The sequence below is a fragment of the Zonotrichia albicollis genome, chromosome 11 (genome assembly GCF_047830755.1).
Source record: "Zonotrichia albicollis isolate bZonAlb1 chromosome 11, bZonAlb1.hap1, whole genome shotgun sequence".
NCBI classification, from domain to species: domain Eukaryota; kingdom Metazoa; phylum Chordata; class Aves; order Passeriformes; family Passerellidae; genus Zonotrichia; species Zonotrichia albicollis.
In genome coordinates, this window is record NC_133829.1 from 15,638,428 (window position 1) to 15,655,235 (window position 16,808).

General features: G+C 40.2%; 1 protein-coding gene across 1 annotated transcript; it reads right to left on the minus strand.

Moving 5' to 3' along the window:
* Nucleotides 1-203: 203 nt before the first annotated feature.
* CHRNB4 (cholinergic receptor nicotinic beta 4 subunit) lies at nt 204-13,449 on the minus strand. The gene is made up of 6 exons (XM_005487798.4): nt 13,224-13,449; nt 8,477-8,622; nt 6,706-6,750; nt 6,471-6,580; nt 3,047-4,019; nt 204-984 (listed from the first exon to the last, which is right to left on the minus strand). The coding sequence occupies exons 1-6, from the start codon at nt 13,276-13,278 to the stop codon at nt 844-846; spliced, it is 1,470 nt and encodes a 489-aa protein (XP_005487855.1). The 5' UTR covers nt 13,279-13,449; the 3' UTR covers nt 204-843.
* Nucleotides 13,450-16,808: the final 3,359 nt, after the last annotated feature.

Consider the following 16,808-nt stretch of genomic DNA (forward strand, 5'->3'; position numbering starts at 1 on the left):
TTATACTAAAATCCACATTAAAATCTCTCCAGAAAAGCACACAGGTCTGTGTGTACTCACATGTCTTCTCATTCTTGCTGCCTTTCACCATTTTCTTCTCCCATTGCTTTCCTGTGCTCGTAGCCTTAGACTCATTAAAGTGTGCTTGTGCCCCAGATACATGAGCTGTTAAACTTGCAGGCAATTTGAGGACTAAATCTATATAAAGGAAAATGTTATGGTTTATTTCTATTTCATCACCAAACAGAGTATTATATACATGTTTGTTTATCATACATTAATTTGGCCTTTGTTAATCCATCAGGTACCAGAGACGGCAAGCTGAGAAACCTTTCAGTGGCTACCTCAAAAGTGTTTCTGTTTCTCAGTTCAGATGTAAGTATCCAACCCACTTGCAAGCTCTTTATAAATCAGACATAAATAACTTTGATGCATTTGAAGAAATTTCACATCAGTACCTTCTTTGTAATATGGAACTTGCAGTATTCTAAGGAAAGAAAATATCCTTCCTAAGGCAATGTATTTAAAATACATAATAATATGATGATGATGATGATGCCAGGATGACATCTTGTACAGCAAAAATCTCTCACTGTAATGTTCAGACTTCAAATAATTGAAAAAAGGGCAAGATATCACCAGAAGTATGGGACTCACTGAAAAAAATAGTTTTTTATTTGTTTTGGTTTTTTCCTATCCCAGTAAGTCAAGTTCTATGTTCCTTTTCCCTACTCTAAGGGATGTAAGTGCAACTCACTGGGCACCTTTGTGGAGTTAACAAAGGGGAACTGAGAGCAGAATGAGACCAAATGTCTGTGTAAGTATTGACATTTAAAATAACAGCTAAGGGTTTATGGCAGCAGTGTGGTTTTGAAAAAGCGGTTGCAGAAATAATCCAACAGTCCCCAGGACACAAACAAGGACAAATATCCAGAGAAACAGCCTGTCCACTACCATGGCAACATATTTCCAATCTTCAATGACCTGGAAGAAAAAGCCAATTAAAGATATTAGTAATTTGTCATATTCTTTTGGTCTTCCTCTTGCTAATGCTGAGTTTTTGTTTATCAAAATAAAAGGAAATTATCTCAAAGTTCAGGGAATAAACTGGCTTTAGGCTTGGTAAGGGATTTTTCTCCTACAACACATCTGAGCAGTGGAGAAAAATAGAGTAAATATTTCTTAGCTTTCTTGGATGCATCAGATACTGAGTGTGTCTGCCTGGTGTGGTGCCAGCCCTGAAGGACCCACACTATAATCCAATTAAGGAATTTTTTTTCTTCAATTTTAGTTTGTAAATGCTATTAATCTGAGTGGGCAAAAATAGATGGTGTTTACTGCTGTTAAACAAGATTAGCTTCAGAGTTCCTTTCTTATCAGCAGTCATCTTATTCATGGGGTTTAATGCATATTAATACTGTTGCTTTTATTAAAATGCCTTTTTGCCCTGCATGAGTTGTCTGTGAAAGTCATGGCTTTAGATTCTGCCTCAGACTGAAGTGACCAACCGGGCTGTTATGGTAAAGGGGAAATATATAAATCTTCATTTGGAATAATTTTTCCTGTCTCATTGATTCTGGTTACACAGGGGATGTCTTCACATCAGTGACTTTATCATCCTTGGCAGTTGAATCATGTCTGATATTAGACCATTACATATTTTTCCTCCAGTGCACACTTTTAATTCCCACTGCTGCTAATGGGAATTGAATGCTTCTGCAATCACACCATATAAATGTATATGAACAGTTGTTATCAGACCATTGTGATGAGGCAAGGAAGCAGAGAATAAAGTTATGAATCTAGAAAAATTGTCTGTAATATCAGAGGACCCCATATGAAAAGTAGTAAGTGGATTTTCAATATATAAAATGCTCTTGAAAATTGTTCTTACTACCAAGTGAAAGCTTTGTAGATCCTTTAGTGTGCAATACATCCTTGCAAGAATTTCTGAGCTATTAGAAAACCTTTTCCTGCACTATGAAGGTCAGCTTCTGTTCAGTCAGTTTCAATGTTTACAAGCTCATGTCTAATGTTAATAGCTGACCTTCTTTATTTATATTGACAGTAATTTCCGCTAATAGAAAACATGAGCTACTCAGCAGCATGCTCCTCTAGGGACTGCTGCAAGATCAGAAACCAGACTTTATTTAATCTGTTTGGCTGAGGGAGGGGAAGCACAACAGGAATAGAGAACCTGGAGTCTCACTGTGGTCTGGATTAGAGAGAGGACAATGGTAAGTATGAGGATGATTTTTCCCAACTGTGGGTGCTTGTCTAAATAAAACCTGTGACCCACCTGAATTTTCCAAGTGTTATTCAGTGTTTCTATCAACTCTATTGTGCTAGCTACAGGCCTGTGAGTAGGGCAGGGGAATAGAGCAGCAGCACAGCTTAAATAAAGCACAACTTAAAAATAAATTTCTCCTAACCTAATGAGTCTGGTATATATATAAATAATGAAAGAAGTGTCAGCTCTGTTGAGGTTTTTAATCCTACCCATGGTGTTTGCCATACACAGGCAAGTATCTTAGTCTAGAGATGGGGTTTGCAAAGGGCTTCTACCAATTTTGCTAAATTCTCCTTCTGTGCTTTCATTAGGTAAATGAATGCATGAGCTGCAGGAACATTGAACATTGCTTCTGGTTAGCTTGGCCTGGCCATGGATTGAATCACAGTCTTACTGATTCACAGTGGTGAAAGATGGTCTATTTCTAACCTGGAACTGAAAATTGTTTTCTTCCCCTGCCAATCACCACTTGAATGTGACAACAAAGCTTTTTTAAGAGTGTTTCATGACTTACTGGGCAATCAGCAAACTCTTTTTGTAGAAATAGCCAAGTTATTTATAAGGAGACTATTTGCAGTTATCAAATTGCTTTTCATTAATGGCATAAATTATTTCCTCTTATGAGCTATATCTAGAATCTCTCTAAAATCTTGACAATAGCTAGAGAGTTCAAATATGCTTTCTGAGGAATAGCATGTTACAGAGGAGGACAGAAGATGAAGTTTGGAAGGGCAGGGATTTCTCATTTTTACTTACACTCTGGTCGTTGTCATCGCTTTTCATGTGCTCTGCTATAAAACTGACTCCATCAATTGCTTCTCGCACTTCAGGAGAAAATTTCACACCTGTTCTTAGCCTAAAATCTCGATGACTGCTGACATTGTCAGGTGTCTCAGAGACTTTCATATCATATCTTTTGGCAGAAGCTGTATTTAAAAAATAGGTAGAGTTCTTGTAGAAGTCAGATGGCTCCATACAAGGATTCTCTGCTTTCGTCTTTTTGCAGTTGCATGGCTTTTGCCGTGGAGAATGATTTTCTGGGCGCTTCATGAACAGGTAGGCTGGGAGCCTTTCAAGGAAAACCAGCTTTACCCAAGGGGGCATAGTGTGAGTACTTGGAGATCTGTGGTGGACATTGAGCACACAGACACTGGTCACTATTGAGAAGGTCACCAGCACCATTGTAAACATGAGATACTTGCCAATCAGCGGAATATCTAGAGATGTTGGAGGGACAATTTTGGAGATCAGCAGCAAGAACACAGTCAGGGCAAGCAACACAGATATGCATAAAGTCATTTTTTCACCACAGTCTGAAGGCAAGTAGAATACTAGAATGGCTAAGGATGTAATTAGCACACAGGGAATGATAAGGTTGATGGTATAAAAAAGTGGTTTCCTTTTAATAATGAAGTCATATGTCAGATCGACATATTTGGGGTCCAGAGGGTTTACAGTCCTTCTTCCTGGGAGTGCTATAATGTCCCACTCTCCGCTTGGTGTGAAGTCGTCCATGCTCGCCGTGGAAGTCTTAAGCACCATATCAATTTCTGTGTGGTCGTAGGTCCAGGAGCGGAACTTGAGGGTGCAGTTCTGTTGGTCAAATGGGAAATGCTTCACCTCAATCTTGCAGGCACTCTTGTAAATGGCTGGTGGCAGCCAGCGAATGCTTCCATTGTTCTGTACAATGGCATTTGTGTACAGCGAGACCTCGTACGTGCCGTCCGCACTAATGAGGGGGGAAAAGAGAAAGGGGAGAAAGTGGTAAAATATTAGGAGGAAAAACATAGTTCAAAATAAAAAAGGTCTGACATTCTTGATCTTGTGGGCCCCAGTTGTTCTGAGAATCAAAGTTTAGTAATACTATTATTCTGAAATCTATGTTGTAGGGAGCTATAACTTGATAGGGAGATTAATGTATGCATTTCTCCCAATCAGATAGTTGATTCTTGGTCCATTACTTACAGAAAAAAAAACTTATAAAATTATTATTCAATACCAAATACACACCTCTGTTTCATCCAAAGAAATCAATGTGTTTTGTAAATTTTTGCTCAAATAATTAAATCTTCCTACATCTCTGAAGGCTAAGCAAAAATGAGATCATCCCATGTGAAAACAGAGGTACCTTTGATTTGGAGTGTAGCCACTGCCAAGAACACAGAGCAACACTCCTAAATGACTTGGACAAGGAAATAAGGATGAGCTGCATTAGTTAGAAATGCAGGGAGACTGTAGGCAGAGGAAATGTAATTATATGGCTTATTTATTGCATCATTCCAGTTAATGTTTACTTATTACAAAACCAGAACAGACAAGCCACAGCATTCTTAGTGCCCACAAATAATCTTGGCTTTGTATCTCTTCCAACTGCTGAATTTCCACCAGGGGAGTCTTCTATGTTCTGATGGGCCCTGTAACTTAGGGAGAAGATCATTATCAGTCAGAAGTATCTTCTGCCCAACAGTGTGGGCCAACAAGGTAGAGCTGTTTAAGCCATTGAGTATCCTGGGGTAGTGTTTGTTGACAAGGCATCATGGAAAATCATTATTTCAGTGCTAAGGGTGATTTTTTTTTTTTTCCTAAGCAGGGAAATGCTGCAAATATCTACGGCTTGGCACATGTGTGTGAGTCAGTTAGGTGTGACTCTGGAAAGGGCTCACCTGGGTGGGGCAGTGAGAACCTGGCACCGAGCTGAGACCTTTGCAGCTAATTCATGCAGACAGTGAAACAACCAGATGTGGAAGTGAGTGGCTACAGCCACTAACAGGGGTCATTAGTTCATTGCAAATGAGATGGCTATTTTTGGGGAAATGAATTGTGTCTTAGTTCTGACATATCTGTACTCCCTGAGTTACCTTTGCCATCATGCCATGCCATGTGCTGGGCAGAAACCTGGGCTGGGAGTTTGTGAGTTGTGGTGCTGACTGTCCTGTCTCAGTGGTGGGAAGAGGCTGGGCTGCACTCCCAGAGCCCTCTGCACAGGCCCCAGACAGAGCTGTGGGCATGGGGACACACTTTGTGTTTTCCTGAGCGCCTCAAACTGACTGATGCCTGTGAAACTCTGCTCCAGCAGCAGGAAGTTACATGGGGCTGTGCTTTAGCTAAAATTTAATTGAAGCTTTGTACTAATGTAGAAATCCAATACAGTGAGGCTTGTTCCTGTGCATTTAAGAAACCTTTTGAAATTATTCCTTTCTATTTTTACAAGCTATTAAACAGTATCAGTTGGCCAGTAGCAAAAAGAAGCAGAGGGCAGAGGCACAATTTACCAGAACAAGCTTTGAGTGGGCAGAGTACATCCTAATCCACTGGCTGAATTATTTTGTGACTCATACATTAGATTTAAGTGTTCATCAAATCTGGTTTCCAGTAGTAGGATTCCAAGGACTTAACTCAGTTATATATAAACTTCCTGGGTTTCCCATCTGTATATGTTCATAAATCATCGTGTGCTCATGAATTTGTTGGTTTTCAAAGTATTATAAAAGTATAAATTTTGATTATTAAAAAAAAAAGTTTATCATCCACTTCAAGGTTTTGCTAGAACTTAAACCAAAGCAAAACAAAATTGTCAGTTCCTTTGTTTGAAAGAGGAACTGAAGTAGGATATTTTTCTCAGTACTATAAAGCAACAGAGTCAAATGTTGACAGATTTATTATGTATTCATAGAATGGATTTTTTCAGTGCTGTATGAAATGGAATATAATTTGGATTTTCTACATGAATATGAACTCCTGGAGTTATGGTATGTGTGAACTTTGTAACAGATGTGTGTCCTGGGGTCTGTGGTAGAAGAAGGAGTGGGGGAAGAAGAAAACAAAACTGTATCTCAGCCCCTAAGATGTCTGATAGGATTCCAGATGTCTTCTTGCAACTGCAATTTATTCTTTCCATACAGTCTATTTTCATAGAAATCTGTCTCAGTTGTGAGCCTTGGCCTGGATCCTGTGCTGTAACTGCTCATGTTGCAGACATCTTCCAGCTCTGCTGGAATTTCTTTAACCAGAGTGCTGATGTTGAAAATTATCTTTGAGCCCAGTAGCTCGGTCAGATACACTTGCTACTATCTAAAATTCAGTTTTAAAATCTTACCAGACCTGCTTCATCATTTCTGATGTTTGTTCCTTGGTTAAAATTTTGTTCATTGTCTGTGTAAACCACACCAGTTTTACTTACTTATTGTAAAGCACAATGTCTGGCAGCCAGATGTGCTTTGAAGGTATTCTCAGCTTATTTATTCCTTCATAGTCAGAGGGCTTCCAAGCCAGCCGATAATCAATCCACTCCTAAGAGAAGAATTGGACAGTAGTGATGGGAGTGTCCAGAGCAGCACTAACAAAACAATCATGTGGTGGAGTGACAGCAGTTGTATTTGTGCTTTGCAAGAGCCATTTCTCTGTGGGTTTGTTACCTGGTTCACCCAGACGTTCGTAGTCATGATCTGCTCCCGTTCATTCTGCAGGGAAAAAACAGAGACAAAAACTGGCCTCTAAGATGTTTCACTTCATTGCAGTAATAAGATTTATTCAGTGGGTTTTTAAGCACGATTTTGTCTAGTGTATTTCAAGACAGACATTTCTCTAAGGTACAATGGTCAGTCTCGTACACATACTGATGATAAGTAGTAATCCCATAAATGCAGAATTCCACATGCCTTTTAACAAGAACAGTTATGGCAGGAGTGAGTGCAGTTATTTGGAAACAATAACCACCACCTTGCTAAGTTGGTTTCCTATCCCACCCCACCCCACCCCACTTCTCCACCCTTGATTTGAAACAGAAGGGACAGCTGGCCTGTATGAGGTTGTGTGAGGTTGGTGTAAGGTTTGCCATGTATACCGTGTCTCTAGACAGCAGTCCAGAAGAGAAACCTCTCTGCAGAAGATCTGCCAGGAGGATTTCTGCAGGAAAATGAGTTAATTCTCTGATCCTGAACATGCTTACGGTTGTTGGAGCCTACAAGATGCCTAATTTTATTCTGCTCAAAGAGTGAGGCTGTAGAGGGATAGGGACTGAGCTGTGCTGGTCTTGGTCTTTGCCCATTCATCCACCTTGCTTAGGTTGTTGATCACCAGGGCCTCTGGAACAAGACACCTCCCTTTCTATGCCCAGAATCTGCAGTCTGAGGGGACACTGTGCTCGTGGTGTAGTGCAGGATGGAAGGTGGCATGCCTGTGTCCAGATGGAGCTCCCCAGGAGAGACAGCACTTCACTAGAATCATGTGGTATACATGGCATTGAATCCTGAGGGTATATGTATATACATCTATGACTGTATATATATTATATCCAGTCTGCATGGACCTCAGCTATTTGTACAGTTCCCCTTACATTCCAACAGAGTCTTTCTTCTTGAATTTCAGAATATGCATTCTTTATGTCTCTAAAAGTTTGCAGCAGCCCAGTCACAAGCCCTTACACAAATTCTGACAGGAGGCAGTCATCTGTATCTTCTCTGTCTCTCTCAGGGAGAGCAGCAGAGTTGAAAGCCCAGTTCAGGAAATTATTCCCACTTATATACTGGCTGTCATTCCCACTGCAGTTAATGTTAATCTCTCTTAGAAAAGATGTGTTTATACCTTGTAATAACTGTCAAACACATACTAACCTTGTGGGTGAAAGTGTCTTTTAGACCCACTGAAGTAATTGTTATTGAATATGAGGAGTTGCTTTCATGAGGATTATTTTAACCATGTTAAGCTCTTCCAGCTAGAAATAATGTATGTTTTTCTTTAAAACATTCCAGTGTTCTTTATTAATATGCCTGATATGTCATGTGATTTGGATGTGGCTTTGTAGCTTGTTTTCAGGCCATTGAAGCACTTGAGTAGAAGATGGATTAGCATTCCCCTGATGGTGGATGGTGTGCACTGTCCAGGATGGGTCCTGACCTGGGGTAGCTTACAGTAGCTGTACTGAAATCAGTGGAATGATTTTGAATTTTAGCTATTAGGAATTCTATTGGATGAAGGTCTGGCCCCAGTCCTTAGGCATAGTCTGATTTCCCCATTGTAGCTCCATTGTGAGGTCTAAAACCAGTAAATTGTGTGTATGGGCTCTGCCTATCAATAGTGTTACACAAATGAGAGAAGAGCAGAGATGTAGCAATGCCAGTATAACTATTGATTAGGGTGCTGTGCAGGTAGTATTGAATGTAAAGGCATAGCCTAATTTGAACTTACCACACTGATGAGCTGTGCCAGGGAAACCTGCAGTTCTATGGATACCAGCTGGGAGGAGTTGACAGCTGGTCGAATTAACTTATTGTACCTGTCAGGACTCAGCAGGTGGTTCATTAGTTTTTCTTCAGCATCTGCTGCCATGCTACCTGTAAAGCATCACAAAACAGGATTATGGAAGGGACACTAAAGTGACATGAGTTAGGACTCACAGAATATCTGTGCATCAGATCATCTTTGGGAAATAATGACAGCTTTTGATTTTCTAAAGACTTGTGTGAACAGGAGGATACAGTGCTTGCACTGATATCTGTTCTGCTGAAGTTGACTGTCTTTCACAGAGCACAGATCAAAGCAGATCCCTCTCAGGGTGTTTTGTAATAAAATGTGAAGCTCAAATTGGTAGATACTTTTGGGATTACACTCAGAAATAGAAACTGGGAGCAAACCACCCTCTTGATAACAGGGGAAGAATTATTCTATGATCCAAAGGGAGGATCCAGCTGTGACTTCTCTCTTTAGTGCTGTAGGAGACTGAGTTGAAGGTACACATACAAATTTAAAGACTCTGCTTTATGTAGAGAAAACCAGGGGATCAGCTTTAGGAGTCATAAAGGATTTTTTAATGTCTGGGGACTCTCTAGTAGTCCCCAGACATCTAGTAGTGATGTTTCTGATTCAAAATTTGAAAACCCTAGGCAGTATGTTAGACTTACTTTATGTGGAAGTAAAACCTGATTTGTGGATCAGCACAAATGCTGTAAATCTTTGCCAAAGCTGGAGTCCAGTGACTACAAAATACAGTATCTACAGGTTACTGTCAAACAAGCTTGAACATTCCCTGTGGAGCAGAGCAGCTTCTGGCACAACCCCAGGGTTATTTATTCTGTTCTCGTGCTCTTTGTGTGCTTTTTAAAATCACCCCAGTAGACTTTCAAACCGCTGTTGACCACCTGACCATGCTGATGAGCAAGGTCCTGGTGACATCCTGCTGACAGAGCTGAGCCAGACACCCTGTGCTCTGTGTTGGGCAGGTCTGGGTTGTGATGCTGATGAAATTACTGTGTTAGTGCACACAGGTTCCAATGCAATGGATAGAATGCCTCTTCCATAGAAAAGGTCACCTAATTCAGCTCACCTAATTCACCTCTAGACACTGCAGAAATGAGGGTAGTGTCCTTACAGCATACATGCTTCATTATTTCCCAAAGCAATTTCACACAGTAAAAATCACTGGCCATGCAAGTATTTTTAATTTGTGGTACATTAATTTGATTTGGGGTTTTTTTATGTTGTTGCATATCCATGAAATCTGGGGAAAGGCAGACACCAAAAGGTCAGGATCAAATAAGCGGCCAAAGTTGGTGTGCATGTCTAGAAGGTGCCACATTTCCTTGTGATCTGGGCTGCAAGTTGATAGGCTGAACAAGTCTCTCTTCAAACTTCAAATTCTTCTGAATCCAACCTGTATTCAGAACCTAAATACCCTAAGACCTTCTTGTTTCTGATCCAGTGAGAGAGTGGAGTGAGGTAAAAGGAAAGGTTATCAAACAGAGATTTCACATCTAAGAACAGCTTTTACTCGAGCTTTGTGGAAAGGTTGAGGTAAACACCACACTTGATTTAATTCTTGTAAGACCAGCATGGGCTGTGGGCTGGTAGCCCAAATTCTTCACCCATACTTAACTATAACATTGTTCTTCAGAATAGGTTTTTCAAGTACTTTCCAAGGCATTTGGGAAAACAAATTTGGATGAATGTATCTGTGTTTGTTGGGTCAGTTTGTTTTTTGATTTACACTTGCTTTGTACCTCCCTGAAAGTCATTATAAAAGCCCTATACCATGTGATATTTTAATATGACATTTGTTCTCAGTGCAAGGTGCCTAATCAAAAGCTTATCAAGCTAGAGCTATGCTGAATCTTGCTAAGCTTCAGATTCTGGGGTGGTTTTCTTGTGTGGAGCAATCAAGGAGAAGCTAAATTTGATACTGTGAAGAAAAGGCCATGTTCTAAGAATGAATCTTGTGGTTATAAGGATAGGTTAGAAATCCTATGGTAGTTCAAGACAGAATCCTTGTTAAAGTTTTTTTATTGTGTCCTTTGGTGGAGTTTTATGTTGGGTTTATTTATAGTAGATTTTTTTAGTAGACATTCCTACTGTTGCATATGTAAGTGATGTAAACATATGGCTATAATTAAAATATAAATAAATTGTCAGTTGGTTTGTTTCATTCAGTGGTCACTGAATACTGTTAGCAAAGATGCGAGTTCTTGTTTGAATTGTTAACTGTGTTTTCACTGCATTGCTGCTTTTTTCTGGATATTCCAGCACAGAGAGTATTTGCTAAATGGGGAGTCAGGAGTAGGAACTGTAGTATATTTGCAGAAAGCTAATTCTGGGTTTGTAATTAGTTTTTACTCTCAAACCTGCTTTTAGCAATCACAGTCATCTGGTCTGCAAATCCAGACATGGTGTGGGGTCTGCATGCCTGATGAGAACAGCTCAGATTCCCAAGTAGTGACTGTTAATAAACTTTGTGTGGGTTAATGACAAATCATGACTTTAATTATAAAAAATATTTATTCAACAATGAATCCCTTTGAGAAATTATCTGCTCTTAGTGAAGGCATTCCTTCTCTAGGGATAATCCTTTATAAAATTCCAGCCTTTGTAATTAGTAATCAGAAATAAAGGGGCTGCTGTCACCTGTATCATACACCACTAGATGTCAGCCCTGCACTACCTTAAAACTTGTTAAAACCAATCTCTGTAAATACTGGCAAAAAATGAGCGTTTCTTGTCTAATTTTTACAGTCTACTTTCCATTAACAATCTACATATAAACCAGATGGCAATTAATGAGAACAAAATTACCAGGCATCCAGTTTCATCTTTATGTGCGTTGCGTGTCAGTAGCCAGGCCTTTGAAACATCTCTTTTTCCTCTCAGGGTTGGAAGAAATAGAAGTGCAGTTTTCCCCACAAACTGGTTTTATTTCTTTTTTTTCCAAATAGCAGTAATCACCAGAGATGGTGCAGATGGTAGACTGATGCTTTTAGAGAAATTTTTTTAACAACAATGATCAAGCAGTCCTAATTTGGGAGTGGAGCATCTTTGTGTACTGAAAGCACTAATAAATAAAGCCCATTGGGGTGAATCCTGAGCTGTGGAAATGATTTTAGCTTCACTGAGCACGCTACACATCTGCTCTGTGACAAGGAGAGCAATCACCACATACCTTGCAGTACACATTCCTCAGTAAGTTTGTTTGCTCTGTGGGACTATGAGCATTAAAAAAAATTACACCAAGGTGCTTCCAATTTCACAGCAAAAGAAACTAAACCACTGCTGTGGAGACTTTCCTTTTTACATAGTCTAATTTAAATACATAAAATGAAGTAACTAGACATCCTGTTTGATTCCAGCATAATAACAAATTCATTGGAGTGATTTCCACAGAAAAGAATAAGGAGCAATGCTGAGGGATATAGGCAAGTTCACTGTTGTTACTGTCTACATTTTAAAATGTAACATAAGACACATTTCTAGTGTTTCTCTGAACTCAGTTCTCATAATAAATGTTGAAATAATATTTGTTTAGAAGTAGAACTGTAGCATGTGTTACCATTTTAATCCTTTACTCTCTCACACATAAGTGACATACCAAGTTCTCATCTGTAATTAGTAAAGAACAAGTAAGAAGCAGCAATGAAGCAGCCCCATCATCTTCTCTGAAATAACTTCATGATGTTGTTACTTCTCAACATAATCTCAAGCAAAAAGATTTTCATAACCTCTTAGAAGAACATGATGATTTGAAATATTTTTTGTTCCAATGGAAGTAGCAGTGAACTTACTGTATTTTAAAGGTTTTTAATTTTTACACTGCAATTAATGCATATAAAAAAAGGAAATACTCAGGGGTTTAGGAATGTATAATTTAAAAATCTAAAGTGGGCCCTCACTCTCCTTTTGTCACAAAGCAGATGTTTTCAGAAGTTGCCTTTCAGACATGGAAGAAACAAAACAAGTGTGGAATGAACAGACAAAAGTGGGAAGTGTGTGATCTGAGGATCTTGGTTTAGTTTCAGCCAGTTTCTCTCAGAGCACTTCAGAGGAGCCTCTCCATGGGAAGAAGCTCCCATGCTAAATGCACTATTTCGTGCTGCTGTCAGGCTGTTGTGTTGGCTAAAACATATCCAAGAAATCCTGACAGACTGAGGGAAATGTTCTTGTATGAAAGGCATAAATATTATATTTTTTGTAGCATGTGTTTACATATGAAAACTTAATTTAAACTGTTTCCATTCTAATTTTAAAGATTCGGAAGTATGAACTTTGCAAAATATAGGAACTTGAGAAAATAATGGTAGAAGGATGAGATCTGTCATATTTACGGATCATGTCATGGTTCGTTTTTTCACCTTCAGTATAATATGCTGCTTTTCCTATCACAGATGATCCTGGGAGCACTAAAGGGATATTATTTAGTCATTATCATTGTCATGTCCTACAGTTATGTAATTTTATATCCAACCTGTCTGTCCATATTCATCGTAGTGCATGTGCTGATACCAAACAAGCCCAAAACAGCACTAAAATAATCAATTTTATACATCCTCTTAAAGTCAGCAACCTCCTGAGGTGATGGTTATGAATTGTCTGTGAGCTCATGCCACTGCCCTGCCTGTTACCCCCAAAAGCTCTGACTGTTCTGAAACTGTAGGAGAAAGAAAAGGTCACTTACCGTTCAGACAAAAGGAGCCCACCACAAAGAGAACGAGGCTGTACATTTTTCTCATGGCACTAAGAAGAACTGGATTACTGTTCTTCAGCTTAGACAGCTGGCAATAGGCTCTGTTGGCAGAGATGCACAGGCAAGAGATGTAGAAGCAAACCTGAATCTTGGAGGTATGAAATGCCTGGAAAGAGACAGACAGTAGGACCTGACAGAAGCGTTCTGCAAAGTGCAATTTTCGTGAGCATAGTGGTCCCTCCCCCTTTGCAGCTGTTTAAAGAGCTTTGTGAAGAGGAAAAGCAAATAAGAAGAGTGAACATAATGTGATAATGTTGAAAAAGGGGAAATGAAAGAGCAAGCTAAGGGACGTGATGTGCAAAACACAACTGCTTAATTCTTGCTACTAGATAACATTTAAAAGGCTTTTTGATTAATGAGTGCAGTGGGTGAGAATAGCTGTGTGGGAAGAACTGGTTAAACTTCGTGCCATAAAGCCTCTTAGTGTCAATGAATTATAGCCCCAGCAGAGGGTTATTTTCTGTGTCAAGAGAGAAAGTTTAGTACCTACTGCCAACCCTTTTTGACTCCAAGGCCCACACGCATGATCTCTTTAAACTAGAGCTCCAAAAAGTTTTTGGGAGCACCGAGAGAGGAACAGAAAACATGTTGTCATTTGCATGCGATGGGATTTTTAAAAGAAAGCTAAAGCAATCTGTGGTGAAGTAGCAGTAGGGATAAAGACACTCCAGAGGAGCATCAGAGAAATTCTGTGGAATTCATCTTTTTGAGCTAAAGGGTTTAGCAGACTATAGAGTGTCATGTATTTTGGGACTTGCAATGGGAAGATTTGGGTAGAAGGAGGGGGCAAGAAGGTCTTATGTGCCCTTTGCAAGCACTGTAGGACAGGCTGAAACCCCATGGGATAGGAAAAAACCAAACCAACTTTGATTTCCTGTAACTTCTGAACTTTTCTGTATGTGCATGTAATCAATTTTGTTTAGAGGTGCATTTGTTGTACTTATGCTGTTCAAATATCTCAGATGATAAAAAGTTCTGTGGACTATATAGTGGAATTGATGGTTGATGACTTCTGTGCACTCAAAAAAATTTCTCAGCACATTGTTGCCTTATTGTTAAACATCCCAACATTAATGTGCTGGGTTTGCTGCAGATCTTAATTAGTAAGTTGAGCCTCATATCAGGGGTCACCTGATACCAGGTGCAAGTTCCAGCCTTTATTTTCAGTCTTTATTTCTGCTTTCATTGCTACCTTTTCTCTCTCATTCACTATCCATTAGCTGGAATTGGTTTAAATTGGGACTGTTTAGCCTGGAGAAGAGAAGGCTCTGAGAGACCTTAAAGTGGCCTTTGATACTTAAAGGGGCTTATAAGAAAGATGTTTCAGTAGGACAAGGGACGATGTTTTTAAACTAGAAGAAGTGGATTCAGTCTAGATATGAGGAATTTTTTACAATGAGGATGTTGAAACACTGGAACTGGTTGCCCACAGAACGGGTAGATGGTAGAGCCCCATCCAAGGAAATCAAGTCAGACTGGACGAGGTTCTGAGCAATTTGGTCTAGTTGAAGATGTCCCTGCTCATTGCAGGGTGGAGTTGCACTAGATGACCTTTAAAGATCCCTTTCAACTGAAATTATTCTATGATTCTAAATAGTGTGGGACCTAAGAGGGATTGTGAATGGTTTCAGTATGACAAACAGAACAGTCACGGTGAGGAAATCTACTTGAAAATACAGTGCAGTCTTAGTAAGTACCTGTAAATAGACTAACTGCATGAAAATTTAATACCATTTCTCTATTCTTCTCATGTTTAATCAACAGCATGTAAAAAGAGACTATAGAAAATTCTTCTCTTGCAACAGTCAAAAAACCTAGGAGGTGTGTCCCAAGTCTTTATGCTGAGCCTTCCACTTTGTGCTTCTCACGACAGTGTGCTTGTCAGGTACCTTGTCTGAGGCTTGTGTATCAGAGACCTGGCTACACCCCTGAGCCTGCTGGGCAAGATTCTCTCCTAAGGTACAGGGAATTGCTTTCACAGAGCTGAACCTTCACTTAATAAGGGTGTGTTTGAGCAAAGCACCAGTGTGCTGGGGAAGAAAGACTGCATCTGTTTCTCTGTCGTTAAATTCTGATACCTGACCTGTTTCTCCCCAAAGGCAAATCTTCCATCTGCCAACACAGCCTCTGTGCTTTGCAGTGGCTGTAGAAGGAACAGACCGTGCTTGTACCATCTCACACTGCTTGGTGCTTGAGAGCTGAGTAGCAGTTCAGGGTACAGCAAAACAGCCCGGGATTGCTTCTCCAAAGAGCCAAAGGGTCACAGACCATGCACTGATTGCTCGGGTTATCCTGCCGAAGCTGAGGTGGAAGGCAGGAATTACCACAGCTGGTTTTCACACGCCTCCCTTTGCCATCCCCTCTCAGTCATTCATTCTGACAGAGCGCTCAAGGTCTTCCTTCACCACTCGTGCTCTGCTGTTGTTTTCCCCACAGTGATGCTGCAGGATTCCATTTGTTCATTAAGCTGAGGTCCTGAAATGAAATGCCTTTTTAGCAGGCATTAGCATATGTGCTATCGTGGATTTGCATGTTAATGCACTGTGAAAGCGTGGGAATGGCGGGCAGGGAGCCACCCCCGAACTGGCCGGGGGCTGCTGGTGATGCTTTGCATGCCGTGGGTATTAGAGCTCTCAGATGCGCGAGGAATGCAAGATGTTCAAGTGTCCCGAGGAACTGGCAGTCCCCTCCTGGGGATTTATCGTGGTGATTTCCAGCTGCTGTTTGCATTAGGAAAGAACCAGTCAGAAATGCTGGAGTTTTCAAAGTGGAAGCAACCTAGGGTAGAGTCAGCTTCCTTAATGACACAATTACACGTATAGGGAGTTTGCTGCAAAAATAAATGCTGCTGGGTGGAAGGGCACAGGTATTTTCAACTAGTTGTGATGCTGAAAAGGAAGTTCAGAAAACATAGAACTGACTTAATGTTGCACTAACAGAACAGCTGTCACTTTCTGGTTGAAAATTACTACAGAAAATGTCAACTAATGACAATTTTTGCCCCCTAGCCCCTTTTAGGTGTGAAGGTAAATGATATCTGCCAAAGTCCTGGCTCATGTCATCAGCAGCAAGGCTTACGTTGCTCTCTGTTTGGTTGAAACATGGAACTTTTTACAGGTAACTGCTGCAAATACCCAGAGGGTTCTGCCGGTAAAATCTTGGTTTTCCCTACTCACCACTACCTGGATGAGTTCATTAGAACAGCTGTACTGGAGCTAATGTTTTGCATTTCTAGATTTTTTTTCATTACAAGTGCACTTACAGTCCTATTAGAAAAGTGGGATGCCTCAGTCATTCTGGTGCTGATGTTTTTGGGTTAAATTGTGTTGCTGCAGCTTTGTTTCACAGCGCTGTAGTGTAGCCTGATTTAAAATCTGCAAGGCAAAACAAAACTGTGGCACTGTAGTTCCAGTAACTGTCAGCTGGATGAGCTTAGCTTGGTCCTCACAACTGTTAGTAGAAATTAGTGGGAAGGGCAAGGGTATGTGAAACATTTAGTCTTCTGTAATCTAAAGC

Coding starts and splice junctions, on each gene's coding strand:
- CHRNB4 (XM_005487798.4), bottom strand. CDS start 13,278: ATGAGAAAAATGTACAGCCTCGTTCTCTTTGTGGTGGGCTCCTTTTGT. Junction 8,623..13,223: donor GGGCTCCTTTTGTCTGAACG/GTAAGTGACCTT, acceptor GATGCTTTACAG/GTAGCATGGCAGCAGATGCT. Junction 4,020..6,470: donor GACATTGTGCTTTACAATAA/GTAAGTAAAACT, acceptor CCCCCTCATTAG/TGCGGACGGCACGTACGAGG.